Source organism: Capricornis sumatraensis, chromosome 17 (assembly GCF_032405125.1).
Source record: "Capricornis sumatraensis isolate serow.1 chromosome 17, serow.2, whole genome shotgun sequence".
In the NCBI taxonomy this organism is placed as follows: domain Eukaryota; kingdom Metazoa; phylum Chordata; class Mammalia; order Artiodactyla; family Bovidae; genus Capricornis; species Capricornis sumatraensis.
In genome coordinates, this window is record NC_091085.1 from 68,587,305 (window position 1) to 68,609,891 (window position 22,587).

The 22,587-nt window shown below is 41.1% G+C and overlaps 1 protein-coding gene and 1 non-coding gene across 2 annotated transcripts in view; one reads left to right on the forward strand and one right to left on the reverse strand.

Annotated features, from left to right (window-relative positions):
* The window catches only part of PTPN11 (protein tyrosine phosphatase non-receptor type 11), a 67,501-nt gene that overhangs the window by 26,375 nt on the left and 18,539 nt on the right, over window positions 1-22,587 (reverse strand). The window contains exons 3-6 of the mRNA XM_068990120.1: window positions 18,094-18,288; window positions 16,189-16,381; window positions 13,380-13,496; window positions 12,616-12,729 (exon numbers count right to left, since the gene is read on the reverse strand). Of these exons, the coding sequence (XP_068846221.1) occupies window positions 12,616-12,729; window positions 13,380-13,496; window positions 16,189-16,381; window positions 18,094-18,288 (619 nt within the window). The remainder of the gene's footprint in view (window positions 1-12,615; window positions 12,730-13,379; window positions 13,497-16,188; window positions 16,382-18,093; window positions 18,289-22,587) is intronic.
* On the forward strand, window positions 18,820-18,923 carry LOC138094212 (U6 spliceosomal RNA). The gene has a single exon (XR_011146241.1). It is a non-coding gene; the product is annotated as a U6 spliceosomal RNA (small nuclear RNA).

A 22,587-nucleotide genomic window follows, 5' to 3' on the forward strand; every position in this document is an offset into this window, starting at 1 on the left:
ATGAAAACAAAGAAAGGAAAGCATCTTCAAGATGCTGTCTCTTCTCGGCACACTGCCTATTATATCAGTTGTTTTCTTAAACTAACCTCCACTTTTTCCCCTTTGGAAGATGTATTTCAAAAGAAAACTGCATATTACTAGCACATAAGAAATCCACTATCACTTGCTACATATAGAAGGTAACCAGAAGAAGGAATATAATAAAAATGAAATATTGTCAACTCCTATCTAGATATTATAGCATGCCTGAAAGTGAAAGTCGCTCAGTCGTGTCCGACTCTTTACTGTCTATGGAATTCTCCAGGCCAGAATACTGGAGTGGGTAGCCTATCCCTTCTCCAGCAGATCTTCCCTACCCAGGCACAGAACCAGAGTCTCCTGCATTGCAGGCCGATTCTTTACCAGCTGAGCTACCAGGGAAGCCCTGGTATGCCTGAGGCTTTATTTAAAAAAAAAGAAAGGTATACTGGCAAGTGTTAAGAAATAGATGTTGCTGCTGTACAGTCACTAAGTCGTGTCTGACTCTTTTGTGAACCCATGGACTGTAGCCTGCCAGGCTCCTCTGTTCACGGGATTTCCAGGCAAGGATACTGGAGCCACTTCTTTCTACAGGGGATCTTCCTGACCCAGAGATCAAACCTGCATCTCCTGCACTGGCAGGTAGATTCTCTACCACTAAGCCACCAGGGAAGCCCAGAGGCAGATGTAAGAGGCATATTAAAACTGTACTCAGACCTTCTCCTAAGCCATGACCAAAGAAATAGATAAGGGTAAAAGAGAAAACCTTCTTCATTCACTAATTTAATCTTACTGTAATAGGGCCGCCGAATATCACCTCACACACCAAAAACACTTTGCTAGAATAATTCAGACTTCCAGGCTGAGGAAAGCCTCACCAATACCCAGCACGTGCTGGCTGGACCATCTACTCGGCTCAGCCTCTGGCTTCCCTCATCCTGCATTAAGTTACCAACTGTCTCTTCCATGCGGTAGGTTTAAACAGAACACAAGCTGAGACAGTTTGGGCCCTGGAGTCTTCCAGAAAGGACAGGCCCAGGGGCCCTGTGTCCCTGGCTTTGCCAGGTGCTGACTGCCAGCGGCTGGCAGCTGTCATGGATTAGAACTGAGTAACCGTGTGTCTCCCACTCCAGCCCTGCCCCCTCCTCAGACCCCATCAGCCTGTTCTCAACTATGCCTGGGGCCCACTTGCCTGAACACAATTCATTTCTCACAGTAGACGGCTGCCATTCCCTAGAGTGAGGCTGAAAATAAAAAGAACTCGGAAGTTGTGAGTTTCTGTGCTCTGCCAGCAGAGGCTCCCCGACTGCACCCGAGATTATCAGCTACCACCTGCTAAGGGGTGCTTTCTCCCAGGCACCAGGCTGGTGGACCAGGCATTGTCACCAAGCCCTGCCCCCAGGAGGTTACAACCCCTTCCCAGTTGATCTTCCATGAACTCCCTCTCAGCCGCCCCCAGGTCACCAAAAGCTGTGAATGACCTGCAGCTGACTGTCACTTTTTCTGTCCCCATTATCCACTGGGCCAGGCAGGATGTCAGTGACAAGGCATTGGACAGGCAGCTAAAAGCATAGTACAAAACTAGAGAGAAGCCCATGTGCAACCAACAACGACAAAAAAGACTATAAAGCTTGGGCACAGGCTGCAAGTATCCCATTCTCCCAAGCAATACAACCAAAGATTTGCACCCAAGGATGAACCCTCCAAAAGGACCAGAGGCTGGCTACAGTCACCTGATTACATGAGCCAAAGCTGATCAACAAAGGGATTATATCAAATGGTTAAGCCTTTATAAAAGCCATGAAGAGAAAGATAATCCCCTGATCCACACTATACATTAGGAGTGCCCAGCAGCACCACCAGTGTGGACAGAACAGGTGTTCACAGTGCAGAACCATCCCTTACACGTATGGCTGTTGAACATCCATGCTCCCCACACCTGGACCCCAGCCAGTCTCCAGCCCAAAAGCCAGTAGCAGCATCCTCAGTCTCTGTGATGATCGAAAGAGACCCCCCGAAACACCCCCTCATAGACTTCCAAAGCCCTCTGATTAAAGACCACTGGAACTGGCTCTTGAACAGAATGTCATGAATGCAAGTGGAAAAACAGGATCAAAGAAAGACAGACACACAAGTGGATGGGCAGAGCCAGGCAGCCCCACGCGCCAGGACATGGCCTGAGAACCATTTGTCCTCACTGCTCTGAGCAACCGGGACTAACTGCTAAGGAGGGGGAAAATAATGCCATAAACCATTAGGGACAGACCAAGTTGTACAGTTACTTTATTTTTTTAATTCTAATCCTTCCTCTTCTTCTTATTTTTTGGCTGCACCGAGTCTTTGCTGAGGCGTGCAGGCTTTCTCCAGCTGTGGAGTATGAGCTCTTGAGCACGCGGGATCAGTAGTCCTGGCACATGAGCTCTCTAGCTGTGGCACGCAGACTTCTCTAGCTGCAGTGTGTAGGCTTAGTCGCCGCGCGGCATGTGGGCTGTGGCATCTCAGTTCCCTGACCAGGGATCAAACCTGCGTCCCCTGCATTGGAAGGTGAATTCTTAACCACTGCACCACCAGGGAAATCCCAGCAGTTACTTTATTTTTAAAAACAAACTAGGAGGGGAGGAAACAAGAATAACAAAGTATTGCTAAGTGTTAAGCTGAGTGTTGGGAAAAAGAAGGTTCATCATCCTATTTTCTCGACTTCAGGGTGTGCGAAAACATCAATAATAAAAGAAGGTTTTTATAAATTGCAAAAAAGAAAAACAGAAATGTAAAAGTTGCTATTAACTCTCCCGCTACCTATGCATGGCTGGCCTCTTGAAGGAGAGAGAGAAGGCTGAGAAGGGCTGCTGGGCCGATGGCCTCTCTGATTCGGGGCCACGAATAAGACAGTGGTAACCATGTGGGCAGGCTCCACGTGTGCAGGCCTTCTTCCCTGTCTGAATGAATTTCTGTTTCCCTTTGGTGTCTGCCCTCTGCAAAGAGGAACACTGGAATTCTCACTCTGTCCTCTTTACTGCAAACTCTGCAATGTTACCAGGCACCACTAGCGGGTGAAAGACCCCACTTCCAGATGCTACACGGCCTGGCCTTTTACCACTTCCTCACGGTGGAGTCTGAGCGGTTAGTCCCGAATGAGTCCACGGCAACCTCGAGAAATGAAAGGGCTGATGGAGTCTCTCATGGTCAGAGAAGGTCCGCACTGATGGACAAGCACTTACAAAGCACCATGAATAGACAAAACCAACCTAAGAATCTGGTTCCTTTCCAGGAGCATGTTGTAAGTCAAGTCATCACCTTCCTCCAACAAGGGGAAGAATAAGTGGAAAAACACATTTAGAAGACACAGTCCCCAGATGAGAATAGGATCTGACACAGGAAATAGCAGCCCACAGCACAAGATAAATTCATCATTAACACTCTGCCATTCAGTGTGTAATGGATTAGGTGATGTGGAACTTTGGGAGTGAGATTCATGAAAGTGAAGGGAAGGTGGTTTCTGGGAGGAGCTGAGGCTTGAGGTAGGTGAGGGGTGAGGCAGAGGCAGAGGAGGGCAAGGAAGAAGACAAGACATCCCAGCAAGGTAGGGATGCGAGCAAAGGTGGCTAACAGGCCAGAGCTAGTAACCTCAGAGTTGGGGGGAAGGAAACTGGTCAGAGTCTGGAAGTCATGCTGTCAGCGGTGGGGAATGAGGTCAGGTGGGGAGCTGGAGGGCTTTGGGAACTGGGCAGGAGATCTTCAACAGCTGAGCAGCACAGTGCAGTGGACTGGGAGTCAGAAGTTCTTAAAGTTCAAACCACAGCCAACTATTTGCCCGCCACATCCTTGGGGACAGCTTTCTCCCTTTCTTCCGGGTACTTCATCTTCAGAATGAAAATGCTGTATCTCTGGTGGGACATCAGGAGCCACTGCAGGTTTGCAAGCAGATGAGTGACAGGAGAAACGCTGGGAGCAGATGAGCATGAAGGGTGAATGGAAGGGCAGAGGTCAAGGGTAAAAGAGCAGCTGGTGTCCTGTGGGGCGGTGAGCACCTACAGCCCTGGCATTAGGTGAGACTCCTGTCTCGGCCGCTGCCCGCCTGAGTGGTCCTGGGGAGTTGCCCTGATCACAGAGCGTCCAGGGACACAAGATCTGCCTCCCTCAAAAGATCCGGAGACACAATGAGATGACTTCCTTAGCCCACAGCACAGCACCAAACAGACCGTAAATGCTGGCTTGCTTCCTTCCTTCCTCTAAAAACAGAAAGACAACTAGGAAAGGAAAATCAACTGGACCTGGTGCGTGACAATCAGAGAAAGAGGAGAAAGACGCGTTAAGGGATGCTCCGAGGATTCCATCATACAGGGTCAGAATATACAGGACAAGCACCAGAGATGGAGATGTAAAAATGGATAGTTGGTTTGAAGGCAAAAATAAAATAGTAGGTCTGGTTGTGGATGCTTGAATCTGAAGAGACATGAAAGCCAAGAAGTGTGGAAGGCACAAATCAAAAGGTAAAACCAGAGCCTGGAAGCCACTTGGTGTAATTGGACTGGGGTGAAAATGGACGTGCTCTCAGTGAAGAGCAATTTTAAAACCAGAAGAGCAGAGGGCCCAGGCCATGTCTTGGAGAACCAGCAGAGTTAACTGGTCAGGAGAAGAGAGAGCAGTGAATAGCAAGAAGGGCACATGGGATGGGAGGAGGGAATAAACCAGGCACATGCTGCCATCAGAGGAATGAGAAGATGGTGGGAAAGAGAGGCTGGACAGCTGTTCCAAGACCGGCTCACAGGAAAAAAAGGCCAGAGAAAAGACTGCTTTTAAATCACAATTAAGAAAACCTTTGGTGGGACCTCCCTGGTGGTCCAGTGTTTAAGAATCTGCCTTCCAATGTAGGGGACACGGGTTCAATCCCTGGCTGGGAAACTAAGATCCCATGTGCTACAAGGCAACCAAGCCTGCGTGTTGCAACTGGAGAGCCTATGCACCGCAACTACTGAGCCCGTGTGCCACAGTGAAGACCAAGCACAGCCCCCCAAAAAGAAAGCAAGCAAGCCACTGGTGTCTTCTAAAAGTGTTATGTCAATATACTGGGGACTGTCACATTCCAAAGTTAAGGAAGAAAGGGGCTAAGAAGAAATGGAGGCCACAATACAGGCCCACTGGATGGAGAAGACAGAGGACAACCACAGGTGTAGAAAGCACCAAGGGTGTTCAAAAGCAAAGGGGAAGGTTAACCAGAGACGTGAAAGTACCTGGAAGTATCTCAGGTTCTTCAACTCTCTGTAAAGACATCAGGCAGCTCCAGCAAATGAAAACATTCCTAAAGAGAAAAACCTGACACTGGAGAGGCACAGAACAAAAGCAGGAGGGGAGGGAGGCTGAAAGAGAAAGAGTTCAAAGGAAACAAAGGAATTTCTCCAGAATGAAGCTTGTGGAATAGACCCCCTTAGCCACTGTGATGCTCTGCCTGCAAGAAGACAGCAGCTGGGAGCTCGGGCCTGGATGGAAAACCCTGATGACAGCTTCAAGGCTGCCATCCTAGGGCATTTTTAAGCACGAAGTTGGAGCCCTGGTTGGGGGCTGTTGTTCAACATGGGTTTGCTTAGTCACCCAGCGGAAGATTTCCGCTAGAGATCACCAGCAAGAATCATTATTCGAGGCACAGCTTTGGGGTGCAGTTAAAAGTCTTGTCTCCATAAAAACCTAACCACCTCCAAGGAGAATTTATAGCTCCCCTGAGCGGATGTAATCACTTTAAAGAAATCAAACCAGACTGTGGGTTTGAAGATAGGCACGAGCTCCTTCCGGAGACACGCTGGCTGGCAGAGTTGCTGGCAGAATCCAGGACATCTGTGTGGCTGTCAGCGAACTGCCTGCAATGCCCATGCAAATGGGGAACAGTTTCAGACCATGACAGGGAAGAGATGCTTGTGTATAATGGAAGGAGGATGGGCTTTGAAGAAAAACCAAAATACTGAGGAAAACAAGCTTTAAAGCGCTTTGTAAAACAGAACCCCAGTGAAGAAGGTGTGCTGGGTTTATCTGTGTGCATTTTTTTTTTAAAGTCAGAAAGTTAATAACTGAAATCTTTCTGAAATTCATTACTGAGATCTTGAATGACATCGTTTTAAGCAAGTCTGTAGAGAGGTTGCAGGGACTAAAATGTGCATTCGCCAAGCCTCCAACAGGGACTCCAAATGAAAAGTGCATGAGAATAAAGAGGGACATATCAAAGCAAAGCCTGGAACATTCCTCCATACTTTTTAAGCGTCAGAGATCTGTTCTCTACTGAATATAAGCAAAGGGTCCAAAGCCAATACCTAAGTCTCTTGCTACTGAAAACAGCTCACACTTGACAAAACACAAAAACATATGCTGTGCCTACTGTGTGCCAGGCACTTTGCTGGATTCTGGGGCTACAGTGAACAGAACAAAACAAAAAGGACTACATGTCTTTGCAGGGCCACAGACTCACCCGGACTATTTTCTTAGATAATATGCATACAGCAGACATAAACAGCAGGGCTGAAGTGTATCTATTTGTTCACCAACAGTTTCATTTGAACAAAACCATAACTCATAATGGGCTTCCCAGGTGGTGCTAGTGGTAAAGAACCCACCTACCAATGCAGGATTCATGCTTTTGAGCTGTTGTGCTGGAGAAGACCCTTGAGAATCGCTTGGACTGCCAGGAGATCAAACCAATCAATCCTAAAGGAAATCAGTCCTGAATGTTCATTGGAAGAACTGATGCTGAAGCTGAAACTCCAATACTTTGGCCACCTGATGCGAAGAACTGACTCATTAGAAAAGACCCTGATCCTGGGAAAGACTGAAGGCAGGATGAGAAGGGAAGCAACAGAGGATAAGATGGTTGGATGGCACCACTGACTCGATGGAAATGAGTTTGAACAAGCTCCGGGAGCTGGTGATGGCACAGGGAATCCTGGTGTGCTGCGGTCCATGGGGTCACAAAGAGTCGGACACAACTGAGCAACTAATCTGAACTGAACCAGTGAAGAAGATGTAAGAGGAGCAGGTCTGATCCCTGGGTCAGAAGGATTCCCTGGAGGAGGAAATGGCAACCCACTCCAGTATTCCTGCCTGGAGAATCCCATGGACAGAGGAGCCTGGACGGCTACAGTCCATGGGGTCACAGAGTTGGACACAACTGAAGCAACTTAGTACACACACTCTCACGCATGATACACAGGTGGTGAATTCAGGTTTCAGGTCACTTGCACATCACAGGGACAAAACGGCAGGATCATAACCTACCTGTTCATTCATTTAGTGTCAGTCTCATTTTAACAGAACTTTAGTTCATTTCACCAAATCTAGAAATATTGTCCACCTCTTCGCAGTCATGAGCAGAGATATGCAAGAGACACAAGATGTTTACAGAAAAGGGCACACTCATTTTACCACAGTAAATGTGGTTTTTTAAAAAAAGAAAGGTGGGGGAGAAAGAAAAGAAGATGGAGAATCTACAGGGAAGAAAAATCAAAGCTTGGGTTCGCAACATTCTGATCACACCACATGACCTAGAAGAAAACCATCAATCTGAATTTATTTCAAGAGCAAAGGAGGAAAGAACCAAAGAGTTTCAGAAGAGACTTTGTATATTTTAAGATGCGTCAAGATCGGAAGTAATTTGTAAGTGTCTTCTGGGAGAAATAGCTGAAAGAACACTCAGAATTTTACAGAAAACCAGAAGCCTGGCATACAGACAAACAAAATGTACCCATCAGAGCTAAATTCTCAAAGGCACTGCAATTTAGAGCTCTGGCTGACTCTAAAGACCGTAGGACACACAGTAAGAAGGAACTAATCCCAAATTCATCACCTTCTGGGAGAAAACTAAGGTACAACCACTGAAATAATGCCTTGCTGTTTGATCAAGCTTTACCTTCAGAGGACTTAGATTTTAATGAGTTTCTGCTTCCACAGACCTAAGTTCTACAATTGTTCGCTCTGTTCCCAGCCTTATTCCCCTGGCCCCAACTTTAAAGGGCATTTTTAAAAAAAATTTACTGGATTTAAGAAGCAGGTACATAAGAGATCTAGAGAGCAGGCCACCAGCTGTTGGGATCTAGCTTCAGTTTAAATGAAACGATAATGCCCTGACTGAGTGCCTGACAATTCATCACCCCAGCCTGACCTCTGAAGAGGATATAGGAGAGTTCAGACATCATCTTGTTTCTCTCCCACTTCCCCTGAAAGCCAACTCAGTTCTCCCTCATTTTGTTGTTAATAATATATAAAACATGAACTTAATTTGACACGTCATGGAGTGAAACCATCAGGTGAGCATTTAGAGTCAATCTTCTTTCCATGGCCAGAAAGGTCAGGTTACGCACCTTCCTTCTAAGTTCTTATCCTAACCCTACCAATGGGATCAGGAAAAACTCCCTGCTGCCACAAGCGGCAGGAAGGACTTAGTTTCTTTAAGCATTGCCTAAGTGAACTTAACGAATCCAGATACCCAATGCACCAGATACCCAACTGGCTGCTATAATTTTTTAAAAGTCCATAGTCACTTTAGTTTCCCTGGTGGCTCAGTGGTAAGAATCTGCCGGCCAGTGTAGAAAACACGAGACACAGGTTTAACCCCTGAGTCAGGAAGATCCCCCATAGAAGGAAATAGAAACCCACTCTAGTATTCTTACCTGAAAAACCCCATGGACAGAGGAGCCTGGCAGGGTACAGTCCATGGGCTCGCAAAGAGTCAGACATGACTGAGAGACTAAGCACACACGCACACACGCACACACGGTCACATTTTATAGGAAAAGTGGTTGATGCAAATGACTGCCCCAGTTATTTTAAAGTGTAATATAAAAATGGGTCTAGATTACAAAATTACTCACCATCTACTTCTTATAATTATTTCTTACATTTACCAAAAAGGTTTGATATTTTAAAATTTTAATTAAAAACAGTATTTTTCAGACTTTAAACATGCTAACCAAAATCATGCAGGATAGATAATAAAGATTAAAGATGAGTAGGGAGTTTCCTGGGAGTCAGTGCTTAGGTTTCAGAGCTTTCACTGCTGTGGCCCAGTTCAATCCCTGATCAGGGAACTGAGATCTAGCAAGCCATGTGGGGTGGCCAAAAAAGAATAAAGATGAATAACAACCATCACTTTTTAAAAAAATATAGAATACCAAAAAAAAAAGTTAATATTAACAATAATCCACAAAAATAGAGAAACAAGCATGCACAAGGCTATCCACTGTATCTTCTTTCATTTGCAAACTATCCAAATGCAGATCAATAAGCTGAATAAATTATGGTACATCCCCACAATGGAGTATTATGCAGTAAAAATGAATGAAGATTATCTGTAGACACTATTGTCCGGTGGATCTCCAATGTAACAAAAAGACAATGCTGGGAAAAAAAAGGGTGTAAAATGTTGCAACTATTTATCCACAAAAGGATGGGTTATGAAATTACAGATACATATTTGCTTATGCTTTTTGAAAGGCAATGATAAGCTACAATTTTTAAGGAGGAAAACATGGGAATAGAAGATAGACTTCTTTGAATGTATTTTTTTATATCTGACTTTAGAACCAAAGATAATATTTTATATAATTACAAATAAAATTTTATAGAAAGAAATTTCTGAAATTCAAATATAAAATGAAACAACCTAACTGTATATCCAGTTAGAAAATAACCATATAGAGAAGAACGATTACAAATGAATTGAAAGAACAGTAATATGACTCTATTTCTCTGAAGGAACTACCTTAAGGATTAAAAAATAAAAACTAGGAAAACAAACTGTTTTCAGTAATCATATTATTACAGGTAGTGGAAGTCTTATAATTCTGAGCCCTAAATTTGAATTGGAAGTTTCATCTGGACTCATAAGTTATTTCAAGAAAATAACTTTTTCTAGCTCCACCCACTGAGAAGGCAATAACCAACGTTATAGCAATAAGCACTTCTGGCTCCTGGACTACAGTCTCTAAATACCACTTCCCAAGAAAGGAAGGAAGAGAAGGAAGGGAAAAAAGGGAGGAAAGAGAGAAGCTAACTCACTCCTTAGAGAAATGACTGATTCCAGTTCTGATATGGGAAATGTATTACCTGTAACAATTTATTAAACCAGAAAGTTAAGGAATCTAGCAAAAACTACTAGAGTTGTACAGGAAGGAGTAGAAGCCACTTGCAGAAGCTCCCAGTGGCAAAAGCTAAAATAATTTGAGCAACAAAAATGATGATGAATGCCGTAAACAGATGCACACTGAATGTGTTAAAAATTCATGAGTAGGGCTCCTCTGGTAGTCCAGTGGGTAAGAACCCACTTTGCGACGCACTGGACACCAGTTCGATCCCCGGTCTGGGAGGATCTCACATGCTGCGGAGCAATTAGGCCCATATGCCCACAACTACTAAGCCCCAGCCTGTGAGCCACGACTACTGAAGTCCGTGCACCTAGAGACCGTGCTGCGCTACAAGACAAGCCACGACACTGAGAAGCCTGCGCGCCCCAACTACAGAGCAGCCTCTGCTTGTCACAGCTAGAGAAAGACCATGCACAGCAACGTAGGACCCCTGCACAGCCATAAATAAAGAATAAAAATTAAAATGTAAGGTGCCAATGCAAAAATAAAGTAAAAATAAAGACGTACAAAACGTTTTTTAAAATCCATGAGCACATATTGATAGAAAAATTTTTTTTGGAGAATGCTATTTTGAAAACTACTTAGTAAAAAGGAAGAGAATCAAACATTTATCTTGTCTTTGGTGACAAGCACCTCCTGACACACCAACATATATGCAGTCCTGCTGAGGAAAAACTGGATCTGACGAAGCTTCTAGATAGACCAACCTACAAAAAATACAGGGGACTTCCCTGGTGGTCCAGTGGTTAAGACTCCATGCTCCCAATGCAGGGTGCATGGGTTGGATCCCTGCTAGGGGAATGAAGATCCCACATGCCATGCAGCACAGCCAAGAAAGAAAGAAGGGGGAGGTGGGGGTGCTAGCCTGTTCTTAGAGCCTCCCACATGAGAACATTTAGAGGCTTAGGATTTTAAAACAGAGATCCAGGGGGAACTTACTTGAAAAATGATCCAACAACAACAACAAGAGACAACTAGTATAATGAGAACAATGACTACTATTTGATGAATCTTCATTATAAGTGGAATGTAGTGTAAAAAGACTGGCCAGGTAACATCAATTGTTAATGTTGGGTGACAGGTATATACTGCTACAAGCAGATGATTCTCTCTGCACTTGTATATATTTGAAATTTTACATAATAAAAAGTTTTTTTAAAAAATAGGTTTTTCATTCAAACTCTGATGTAAGATCTCTGAAATTTCTGTTCTTATCCATCTCTCAACTCAAAGTTCCTTAAAGACAAAACCCTGTCCATCTTGTTCACCAGGGTGTCCACGGTGACTAACCCAATGCTGGTACAAAGGAATAAACACGAGGTCAAATCCCTGGTCAGGAACACAGAGCAAAGACTATGACTGTCTATTCTGTACCCACCCTCAGTGCTGCAATTCAATCAAGGTTCGTGGTACAGAATGTTGGACAATTTACTCAGCCTCTCTGAGCCTGAAGGCTCTTCCCTCATCTGTAAAATGGAAATAATATCTTGCCAAGGTGATCTGACATATGGTGGTTAAAAGGACTCCATGTGGCCATTTACTTGTCCATTCATTCCACAGATATTTATGAACCCTAAAGGCCATGGCAACCCACTCTAGTACTCTTGCCTGGAGAATCCCATGGAGGGAGCAGCCTGGTAGGCTACTAGTCCATGGGGTCACAAAGAGTTGGACACGACTGAGTGACTTCACTCACTCAAAGTCCTACAAAAAGTGTGTAATGATCATTCCCATAAACAGAATAACAATAATATAATAACATAAATATTAGCTAAATGTAAATACTCATTCAACAAACATTTATGGAGCTTCTGCTGGTTACTAGGCATGCTGCTTAAAGGTAACTATGAAGATAGATACAGCACACACACACAATTGTTTTTCAGGACGTTTTCTGTCAAAGGGATGACAAGGGAGAGAAGAAGGTTACAACGGTGACACGTCTCACTGCAACAGGGACACAGCCCACTCCCACTGTGGACATTCTCCTACCCAAGCTGGTTTCAGGAAAGAAATCAGTTAATCTCTGAAAAGGTATAAACTTCCAGATTATACCTTATAAAAGGTATAAGCTCCCAGATTAAAGCCACATCGAGCTGTCTTTTACTTATTCGCTGCAGCAAAGCTATATATTCTTCCTGAAGACCCCAGCCAATGCTGGAAATCTTCCGAAGAATTAGGTACTTTTATGTTTCTGGGATTTTGCCAGCAGTCCAAACCAAAAGAGCCAAATCCATGAGCCAAATGGCTCATTCATTTAATATTAACTGCCAACTCCTTTCTCCTAGAACATAACGCCAACTTTTTTGAAAAAGCCCCCTCAGCAACTTGCTCCATGTCAATCAACGACCAAATTAAGAAGAGCTGCAGATCCAAGTGAGTATTTGAGATCCAATCCCAAACACAAGACTATCTTCCCTTCCACTAAGATTAGGATTTAATAAATCATGTAAAAAAACTTTCTTTCATAACTTACCTCAAATTCTTCCCAAAAGCCTTGTTTGACTTTATCTGTGGTCTCAGCTAATTTGCTTAGTTCTCGAACCCGACTTTCTATTTCAGCAGCATTGATACGAGTTGTGTTGAGGGGCTAATCAAATTCAGCAGTCAGTGCAAAATGAAGAAAGTATTACAGAAAAAAGCGTCAATGCAAAAAAAAAAAAGACTTCTATGTTGGCATTCATAAAAGCAAGGACAGGAAGTTCACAGTATTCACAATAAAAGTTTTCAAACACAGTTTCACTTTCCTTTCTGTTCAGTCAGGAAATACCTTTCTTGAATCTCCACATACTTTACTCTGCTGATATAAATTTGAACCTATTTTTCTTTATAAATAGACCACATGTTAGAGATGATGTCATTTGCCACTAAGTAATGAGTGAGTTTTAAAATAGTAGTAACTCCCAAGTGAAAAGCAATGATCACCTAAAGATAATCAAAGCTGGATTTACAATGAAAACTTTATCAAAACTTTGCTTTAAAACTCCATAAGGCCTTTTGAATTATATATGAAAACAGTCATGAAAATGATGTAATGTCTAAAATTCGTTTACAAATACTACGGAAGAACGTAGTGAGTGGACTAATAAATGAAACAAGACTTGATGAGTTGATATACTTGAAGCTGGATGATGAGTACATGGAGGTTTATGATACTATTCTACTTCCATCTGGAATATTTTATGTTGGGACTTCTTTAATTGTATAAGGAGGTGGAGTTTAGCTTTCCAATATGCTTACCTGTTTGAGTTGTAGTACTGTGCCCAATGTTTCTACCATAGGATTCTTCTTGTAATGCTCCACGAGGTCTGTCAAAGAGTCAAACCGTTCTCCTCCACCAACATCATATTTCAGTTCCTTTCATGACAAAAAACAACAAAAAAAATTACGCTCATGACCTTTAGGTTAAATGACTGCTTTTCCCAACTCAAGTACAGAGACTAACTCTCCCCCGACTTGGTAGTCTTGAAAACCGATGGCTTCATAACCGCAGTAGCTGGGAAAACGAAGCAGCTCAGCACAACTGGAGCAGACAAGATGAAACTGGAACACTGTCCAGACCAGTCCCCAGAGAATTATCACTATTTGATCTGTTTAGCAGCTCCCTGTTTTCAGAGCTTGTCTTTGAACCTGACTTAGAGCCTATTTAGCCCTGCCTTCAGGGGATTTCCCCAAAACAATCTGGAGCAACTTGTTTAATATCACAGCTGCCTGAGGCAGCAATACCTTTATTCAGTGCTTTATAAGAGACTGAGCAAAAACCTAAAAGGAAAATCCAGGCAACATCCATAGCGGGCTCTGAAAACCTCCAACATACTCTTGAGAATCTAGAAGGACATGTGCACGTGCAGGGCTATGTGAAGTTCAGGAAAGATCCAAAAAGGCCCTAATCTTTATCTCTGGCTGATTCTGAGGTTGTGTACAAGCAGGAAGTGAAGGCTAAGGCTGAGTTTTAAGGTATCAGAACACTAAAAGCAGACGTGCCCCAACACACACACACACACACACACACACACACACACAGCTATGCTGGCACAGTCTGGGAGATTTAATGTTTCACGGCATTTAAGGAAATCTCTGTCCAACCATCAGGTGATCACTATGCTACCCAAGCAGAGACATCAGTGGCCCCACATGACAAAGAATATAGGAAAGTCAATAAACATACAAACAGCAACAACTATAGGAACAATAAAAAGCAGCAACAACAAACCCTGGGAAAGGAGGACATCAGACTTCCAGAGCTGCCACATAATATTGCTTTAACTGTCTAGTTTCCAGGAATTTCCTGGTAGTCCAGTGGTTAGGACTCCAAGTTTCCACTGCAGAGGGCCCAGATTCAATCCCTGGTTGGGGAACTTAGATCCCACAAGCCATATGGCATGGGGGAAATTTTTTTAATAAGTAAAATACTTTGCTGTCCACCTGAAACTATCACAACATTGTTAAATGGCTATACTCCAATACAAATTTAAAAGTTTTAAAAAATAAAATGTCTAGTTTCCAACAAAAACTCATGAGCCATGCAAAGAAACAGGAAACTGTGGACCATATTTTGGGAATGGGAGGAAAGCATTCAGTAGAAATTGTCCTTGAGAAAGTATAGACAAAACTTTAAACCAGCTAGTATAATAAAGGAAACTATACCAATTAAAGGAAAATATGAACATCACGTCTCATCAAATAGAGAATATCATGAAAACTTTTACATAAATGCATTATTCACGATAGCCAAAATGCCCATCAGTTGTTTAATGGATAAACAAAATGTGGTATATATCCATAAAACAGAAAGTATGACAACAGAAAGAGTTTACTGACACATGCTACAATATGGATAAGTCTTGAGAAACATGCTAAGTAAAAGAAGTCTGTCACAAAAGGCCACATATTACGTGAGTCCATCTATATAAAATACCCCAAACAGGCAAATCCATTGAAATGAAGAGATTAGTGGCTGCCAAGAGTCGGGGAGAGGGGGAAAGATAGGGAATGACTGGTAAAGAACACAGTTTCTTTTCGGGGTGATGAGAATATTCTGGAATTAGTGTTACTGGCTGCATAATTTGTAAATATCGTAAAAAAAAAAAAAAAAAAAAAACACCAAACTGTCCACCCTAAAAAGAGTGAATTTCATGGTGTGTGAATTATATCTCAATAAAGCTGGTTTTTTTTAATCTTATTAAAAAACCAAAGCAATAAGTGAATACACAGTTACTATTTAAGAAACTATGTCAATGTATATTATCATATATGAAATAGATTGCCAGTCCAGGTTCGATGCATGAGACAGGGTGCTCAGGGCTGGTGCACTGGGATGACCCTGAGGGATGGGATGGGGAGGGACGTGGGAGGAAGGGTCAGGATGGGGAACACATGTATACCCACGGCTGATTCATGTGAATGTATGGCAAAAACAACTACAATATTGTAAAGTAATTAGCCTCTAATTAAACTTAAAAAAAAAAAAACCTATGTCAAAACAAAGTTTGATGTAGACCAAAAACCTAACCTCCTCAGTCTAGCCACCACATTAAAAACAAGAAATGGTGAGTTCAATTCTCCCAGCCTTAACTGATATGAAATCACATGTAGTCACAGGCTATACTGTGCCAACCCAAGGGAGGAGCTGAGGCCATCGCTTTAGAAATTCAGATGGAGGCAGATTACAGCTGCAACCATGTCCAAGTAGATTGAGATACTGTGGGGCTGGGAATTCCCTGGCAGTCCAGTGGTTAGCACTCCACACTTTCACCACCAAGGACCAGGGTTCAAGATTCTGCAAGCCACGTGGTACATCCAAAAAAGATTAAAAAAGATACCACAGGGCAGAAGGTGACTTGCTACAGACACACAGGAAATAAGTAATACAATAAAGCCATGAAATGATGAAACAGTTATAATTAACAAGGTACTCAAAGTGTAGAAGCCCTCGCCTAAATGAACAAAGAAAACCTGACTTTGCAGGAAATGGTGTTGGTCTTCTCCCAATTGAAAAACCACCCAAAGATGACATTTCAGAAGACTCACGGTTCAGCTGGGGCTTTACCTGACAGCGGATCATGACGTGGGTCACTTTAGACTTGGCATCATTGCTCTCCCCTTTGTCATCTCCAGTTCGGACAGAGAGAACAAAATCTCCAGGGTGGCTCTGGCTCTCGCGCACAAGAAAGCTACCATGTTTTCCTTTTTCAGTTAATAATTTTTCTGCTTCTTTCCCAGAGAGGTGTCCATGAAACCACCTAATTTTTTTTTTTAATGACAATCAATTGAGTTCTGCAATGAGTTCACAACATCCTTTTATAAAACTACCATCCACAGTCATCTCTCAAAACAATTTAAAATAGACACATTCGTCTAAGAGACTGATCCATCCCATTCAAGACTGAACCTGCATCCCCAGCATGCAGGAAAAAGGATAAAGATGTTATGAGTAACCATTAAATTCCTTAAATGAGCCCACAGTCATCTGAACACAAATATCCTCAATCTTCCTTATTTTCTTTTAAATCCCTCATCTTTTAAAAAGGCAGTCTGCCATTTCTCCACTGCCCAACCCTAAAATGACCAACTATTTAATCACAGTCATTTAAAAAAATTATAATACAGAGTTATGGTAGTGACAGAGAATCATGTGAATGTTTGCCCTTGCTTTGGCATGCAAACACTCCATAAAAAAGGGATCTTCGTTAGAAATAAATTCAAACATTCCAAGCTTTTCCAGATTTGCAACTTATACTTCAAGAGCCTCCAAGTTTGCTGTTCACGTATTTGGACTATCCGCTGGGTTATCATTTCAAATTTTAATGCACATGAGACCTGAAGTAGAGGCAAAGGATTGGGCTAACGATGTGAACTCTCATACCTTACAAGCAGAGATACCAATACACTAAGTCAGAATGGGGCCCAGCAATTTGCATTTTTAACTAGCACATTAGAGTCCTAATGTAGGCGGTCTGAGGTCAGACTTTGAGAAAATACTACTCTAAGTTACTATAGAAAATATCTTAACATAGTCATATTAATAATGTGGCTTTTTCCCTCAGGATCTTGGTGAGGAAACAAGTATGATCCGCACGTAGTGCTAATCGCTCATCTCTGAAGGTATATGTATCAAGATATTTTTCATCCACTCTCAGCCAAAGACAGTAAAATTAAGAAATAAACTGCAGAGAGTTGGCTGACAGTCTTTTGCTTAATAATCTGGCTGGCAAACAAATGATCAGCATAAAATAACAATGACATGAAGGTATAAAGAGAAGAAACCTATCTGAAGACGGAAAATATACAAACATAATTAAGAGACCCTGATTTGGTACCGAGTCAGAAAGGAGACCGAGAATGCAGAAGAAAACCAATAAAATCAATACAAATAAATCAAGCCCCAGCTTTCATCAGCTTAGTTCCAAAACAAGGGAAAGATCTCAGAAATAACACAATTCCCTCTAAGCAAGGTCATTCCCCCACATTCGTGGATATAACATCAAAGAACTTATGAACAATCTGAACCGTCTGAGTTCTCTGCTTTCCCACTTCTGAGCTTAAACTGACATCTGTTGGTGGCACTGCTGAACAGCTAGTCAGGAGCTACAGGGAACTACTACCGTTTTGGTGTTTCCATTAGTGTTTGTTTTCCTCTCCTAACTCTCAAAGTTCAGTAACATTCAAATTTAATAATCTTAAAATTATTGCATGTACCAAGTATAATCTATATAGGAACTGTCTGAGACTTCTATGAGTTCTCAGTAATAGTGACTGAAGCTTTTGCAAAAAAAGGCCACTCTGAGAGTAAACTGATCCTACCACTGATACTTTAGTGAAACTTTTAAGATTATGAGATTTTTAAGATTTTAAGATTAATAAACAGATAGAAGCCAAACCCCCATGATGCATTCACATCACACCTATGACACGGAAGAGACACAAGCTCCACAGTTACGGAACCAGAACTGACCTTTCAGAGGTAGGATCGGCACAGTTGAGAGGATATTTGAGCTCAATGACATCTCCATTCTTCTCTTTCAATTGCCCATGATGTTCCATGTAATACTGGACCAATTCAGCCAAAGTGGCAAATTTCTCTCCTCCGTACAGGTCATAGTAATCACCAGTGTTCTGAATCTTGATGTGGGTGACAGCTCCATTTCTTCTAAAATGGTCCATTAGAAAGACGGGGTGGCGGGGCGGACAAATAAAGAGCTATACTAGTAAATACGGATCTCACATTCATTATCAGATTTCACCTAACTGAAACAAACCCAAAGAAGGTACAAGTTTATGCTTTTTTAAAACAAATGCATTGAGTGAAAAATAACCACACAGTCAACCATTTCAACACAAAGGGTTCTGTGTATATTAAGGGGCAATCATTTTTCTCATCACTAATTAATCAAGATGAATATCATTAGAATTAAACAGTAATTTAGTAAACCCGCTCTTAAGTATTTTGCCCTCTAAAAATGAAACTTCATGGCTACCAAAAGATTGGCTCAAGAATATTCACTGCGGCCTCTTTGTAGTAGCAGAAGAATGAAAAATCAAATATTTATCACCAAAATGTATACAAATACTCATACAATGGAATATCATATAAGAATTTACAAAGAGAGACACAGAACCATTGATATACACAAACAACATAGGTCAATCTCTAAAACATTAGGTTATGACAAAGAAGCCAGTACTCACTTTGGCAGCACATATACTAAAATTGGAATGGTACAAAGATTAGCATGGCCCCTGTGCAAAGATGACATGCAAATTTGTGAAGCGTTTCATAATTTTTAAAAAAAGAGAGGGAGAAGTCAGACACAAAAGGAAATATACTGTATGACTTCATTTATATATTACTGTCAAATAAGCTAGTCAATGGGGATAGAAAAAAGAATATTAATATTGCTGACCTCTTAGCGGGAGGAAAATTAGAAAGGAGCACAAAGGGACTTTCAAGGGTGAAAGAAATAGTCAAGATTTTGACTGGAGTTTTGGTTACATTAATAAGTACACTAGTCAAAACTCATCTCACGATACACTTTAAGATATCATACATAACTGTATCTTTAAAAATCATTTTAAAGACATTTAACTGACAGAGGTTCCAAAATGAGACGGCTAATATGTCAACCCACTGAACTGATGTAACACACTGGCCAAAAGTTTCTAAAACTTGGTATTTTAGTTAGCCTAGGCAGTCTGATGATTTTCCGTTTGGTTTTCCGAACTACTAAATATACCTCGTTACTCATAATCATCTTTGTGGACCCAAGAAGTCTGGCAATCCCAAAATGATAGCCACTAACCTATATTTTTTAGTCTGACCCTACAACATTATCGACGGAGGCCTCTGTTAAATATAAACACTACTATCTTTATCCAAAGATAAAGCAAAATGGGAACGAAGTATGAAAAAGTACCCTACAATGTTAACAACAATATCTACTTCTAATGTGTGGTAACAATCTTTTCCATGTAAAAAAGACTTACTTCAAGTAAGTCTCTCCTCCAGCTACACCTGATTCTAATTTAGCACATGAGCTTTCTATCTCTAATCTTAAGAACACAAAAACAGATATTTCAGTTATGGACTAGATCAATATAAAACAACAGAGGTGGATCTCAAAAATACAATATTAGGAATTCCCTGATGGTATAGTGGTTAGGACTTGGTGCTTTAACTCCTGGGGCCCAGGTTCGGTACCTGGTCAGGGAACCAAGATCGGCAAGCCTTGCTGTGCAGCCAAAAAAAAAAAAAAATGTATATATACATAAATATACATGATAGAGCATGAAAGAAGCACAATGCAGAACGATATGCTTAGCATGTACCATTTATGAAAATTTCAGAATGTACACAAGTCATACCATATATTATTCATGACACAGACCACAGACATACATATAATTATGTTTACATTTTATTATTTTTATGTTCCATTATTTATTATATGTACCCTTTTTAAAATGAACTAGAAAGAAATATACCAAACTCAGACAGTAGTTATTTCTGGGAAAGAAAAGAACAGCAGAAAGTGTGGTGAAAAAGAGGAAACTTTGCTTTACTTTATATTTTATTTTGAAGAAAAAAATGACTGGCAATAAACACAACATGGGTAATTGTACATAAATTTATGTATTTTTCTGTATTTTTTTTGCTCAAAATTAAAACTGGGTATCTTCCTTGACTAACTAGCATGGGCGCATAACAGAAAGTTTAGATCACCTGCAGAAAACTAGAATAATAAACATGTCATGCATACACATATACACATATCTCAGTGTCTATTATATCATATATACAAGAAACCATATTTATCATATACATAAAAAAATGAGTGCATAATCAAAAATGAATACAGAAAGAAATGAATCTGACTTCATAGTAAGTTCATAACTACACAGAAAATTAATTCCTGTAGCTTTTGAAAACAGTACTAACAGTACACCCTTATTGGGGTATATTCTAAGAACAAAAAAGACTCCAGGGAAATCATGAACTTTACTTAATTAGAAATGTTTGTAATTAGAAATGATAGTGGTATAGTCATTCTGAAGCTATTTTCCTATTATAGGATTGGGCAAATGAGGTCATACACTGATGCGGCTATAAAACAGGGTTCTCGCTATAAGTGAACGGAAATGCAAATACGGAATGAGAAGAGGTGAAGAAGCTGGTGTTGAATTGGAACTATCAAACTTGGCTTGATATATATTCATGTATGTATTGATGTTGATATATTCAAAACTTGCTTTCAAATATATATTTACTCTCCAGCTCTGTCTACTACAAGGGCCTAAAAGAAGTAACACTCCAAGAGAACAAACACCCAAAGATAAGACAAATAGATATTCTGTGCTTTCTGATGTGACATAATGGGATGGCTTCAAAAGCCACGATTGAAATGAAGAGAGAAATCTGAACAGGGACTGTACGTTAGATAACATTGAATCAATGTTAAAATTCCTCATATATAATATTAATGATATTGTAATTATACAGGATATCCTTGTTCATAGGACATGCACACTGAACTAACAATATTGAGAGGTTAAAAATAGGCATCCTGACATTTGCAACTTATTTTCAAAAGGTTTGGTAGAAGGAGTATACACACACACACACTCATAAAAAGAAAGAGCAAACACAGTGAAATGTTATAATAACAGGTAAAAGAGACTGCGGGTGTTCACGGTATTCACCTTTTGACTTTCCGATAGACCTGAAATTGCTCAGAATAAAAAGCTGAGGAAAAGTAAATTAAAAAAAAAACCCCTCATCAGTTCTGTAGTCCTGGCTCTGCTGCCTACTAGGTACGAGACCAGCTTTCTAACTTGACCTTTGAGCTTCAGCTTACTCACCTCAAAGCTGGAGATAGTGGTATTTATTCTTAGGACTTAATAAAGTGGTATTTATTCTTAGGTTACTGGAGAGATTAAATAAAATGAAACACGGTGTTTAGCAAGATGGCCTGGGATGTGTCAAGTCCTCAGTAATGTTTGCTACCATCCTCCTCTTCCTCCTCCTCATCATCATTACTATTATATAATCTCCATGCAAACTCTTGTAGGTCAAATGTCACTCAACTGTAGGTTAGAGGTCTGTGCTAAGACAAGGCCTTAAAACTCACGAAGGCTTCGGCCCACTCCTGGGAGCAAAACAGAAGTAAAAGCTAATGACGACATGGGCTCCTAGAGAAACTAATACCCATCAAAAAGGGACTTCTCAAGTCCCAAAAGGGTCCTAGATAAATCCTGAGAGCACATTTTCCTTACTTTTTTATTTAAAAATAATAACAACAAAAGAAAATTCATAGAGCAGTTCGGATCTGGCTCCTGGAATGAGCTAGAGCAAGGAGAATATGAGAGTATATAAGAGAAACTCAATTTCAAGAAAAAACTCTCCCATGTGGGCTCAAAGAGACATGCAACAGGATAGGTTGGCCATACTGTTCAAAACAATTTTAAACACAGTAAGGATAACTTAGTGTCCAACAATAGGGGATGGGATAAATTGTGGTATATTCACACCATTCAAGTATTATACAGCCATTAAAATTGATAATTAGATCTATATGTCCCAGCACAGAATTAAAAAAAAAAAAAATTTCAAGGAAGTCGCAGAATGCATACGTTATAAAGCCAGGGATATGAATTCTAAAAACACACAAACCAACTCCATATCATTCACACATAGGACAAATGCAGTACAGCATAAAAACATGTTCAGGAAGGAGATATGCCAGCCTCTTGATGGTGGTTTCCTCTGAGGAAAGAGCGAGGGGAATGGGACTGGACAGGGGAACAAACGGCCCCACAACGTCCTCAGTGATGCTTTATTTCTTGAAAAAGAAAAGGGATCTCAAGAAACTCTTCTCTTTCTTTCTCTTTTTACTTGAAGTATAGCTGATTCTCAGTGTTGTGTTAGTTCCAGGAGTACAGCAAGGCGGCTCAG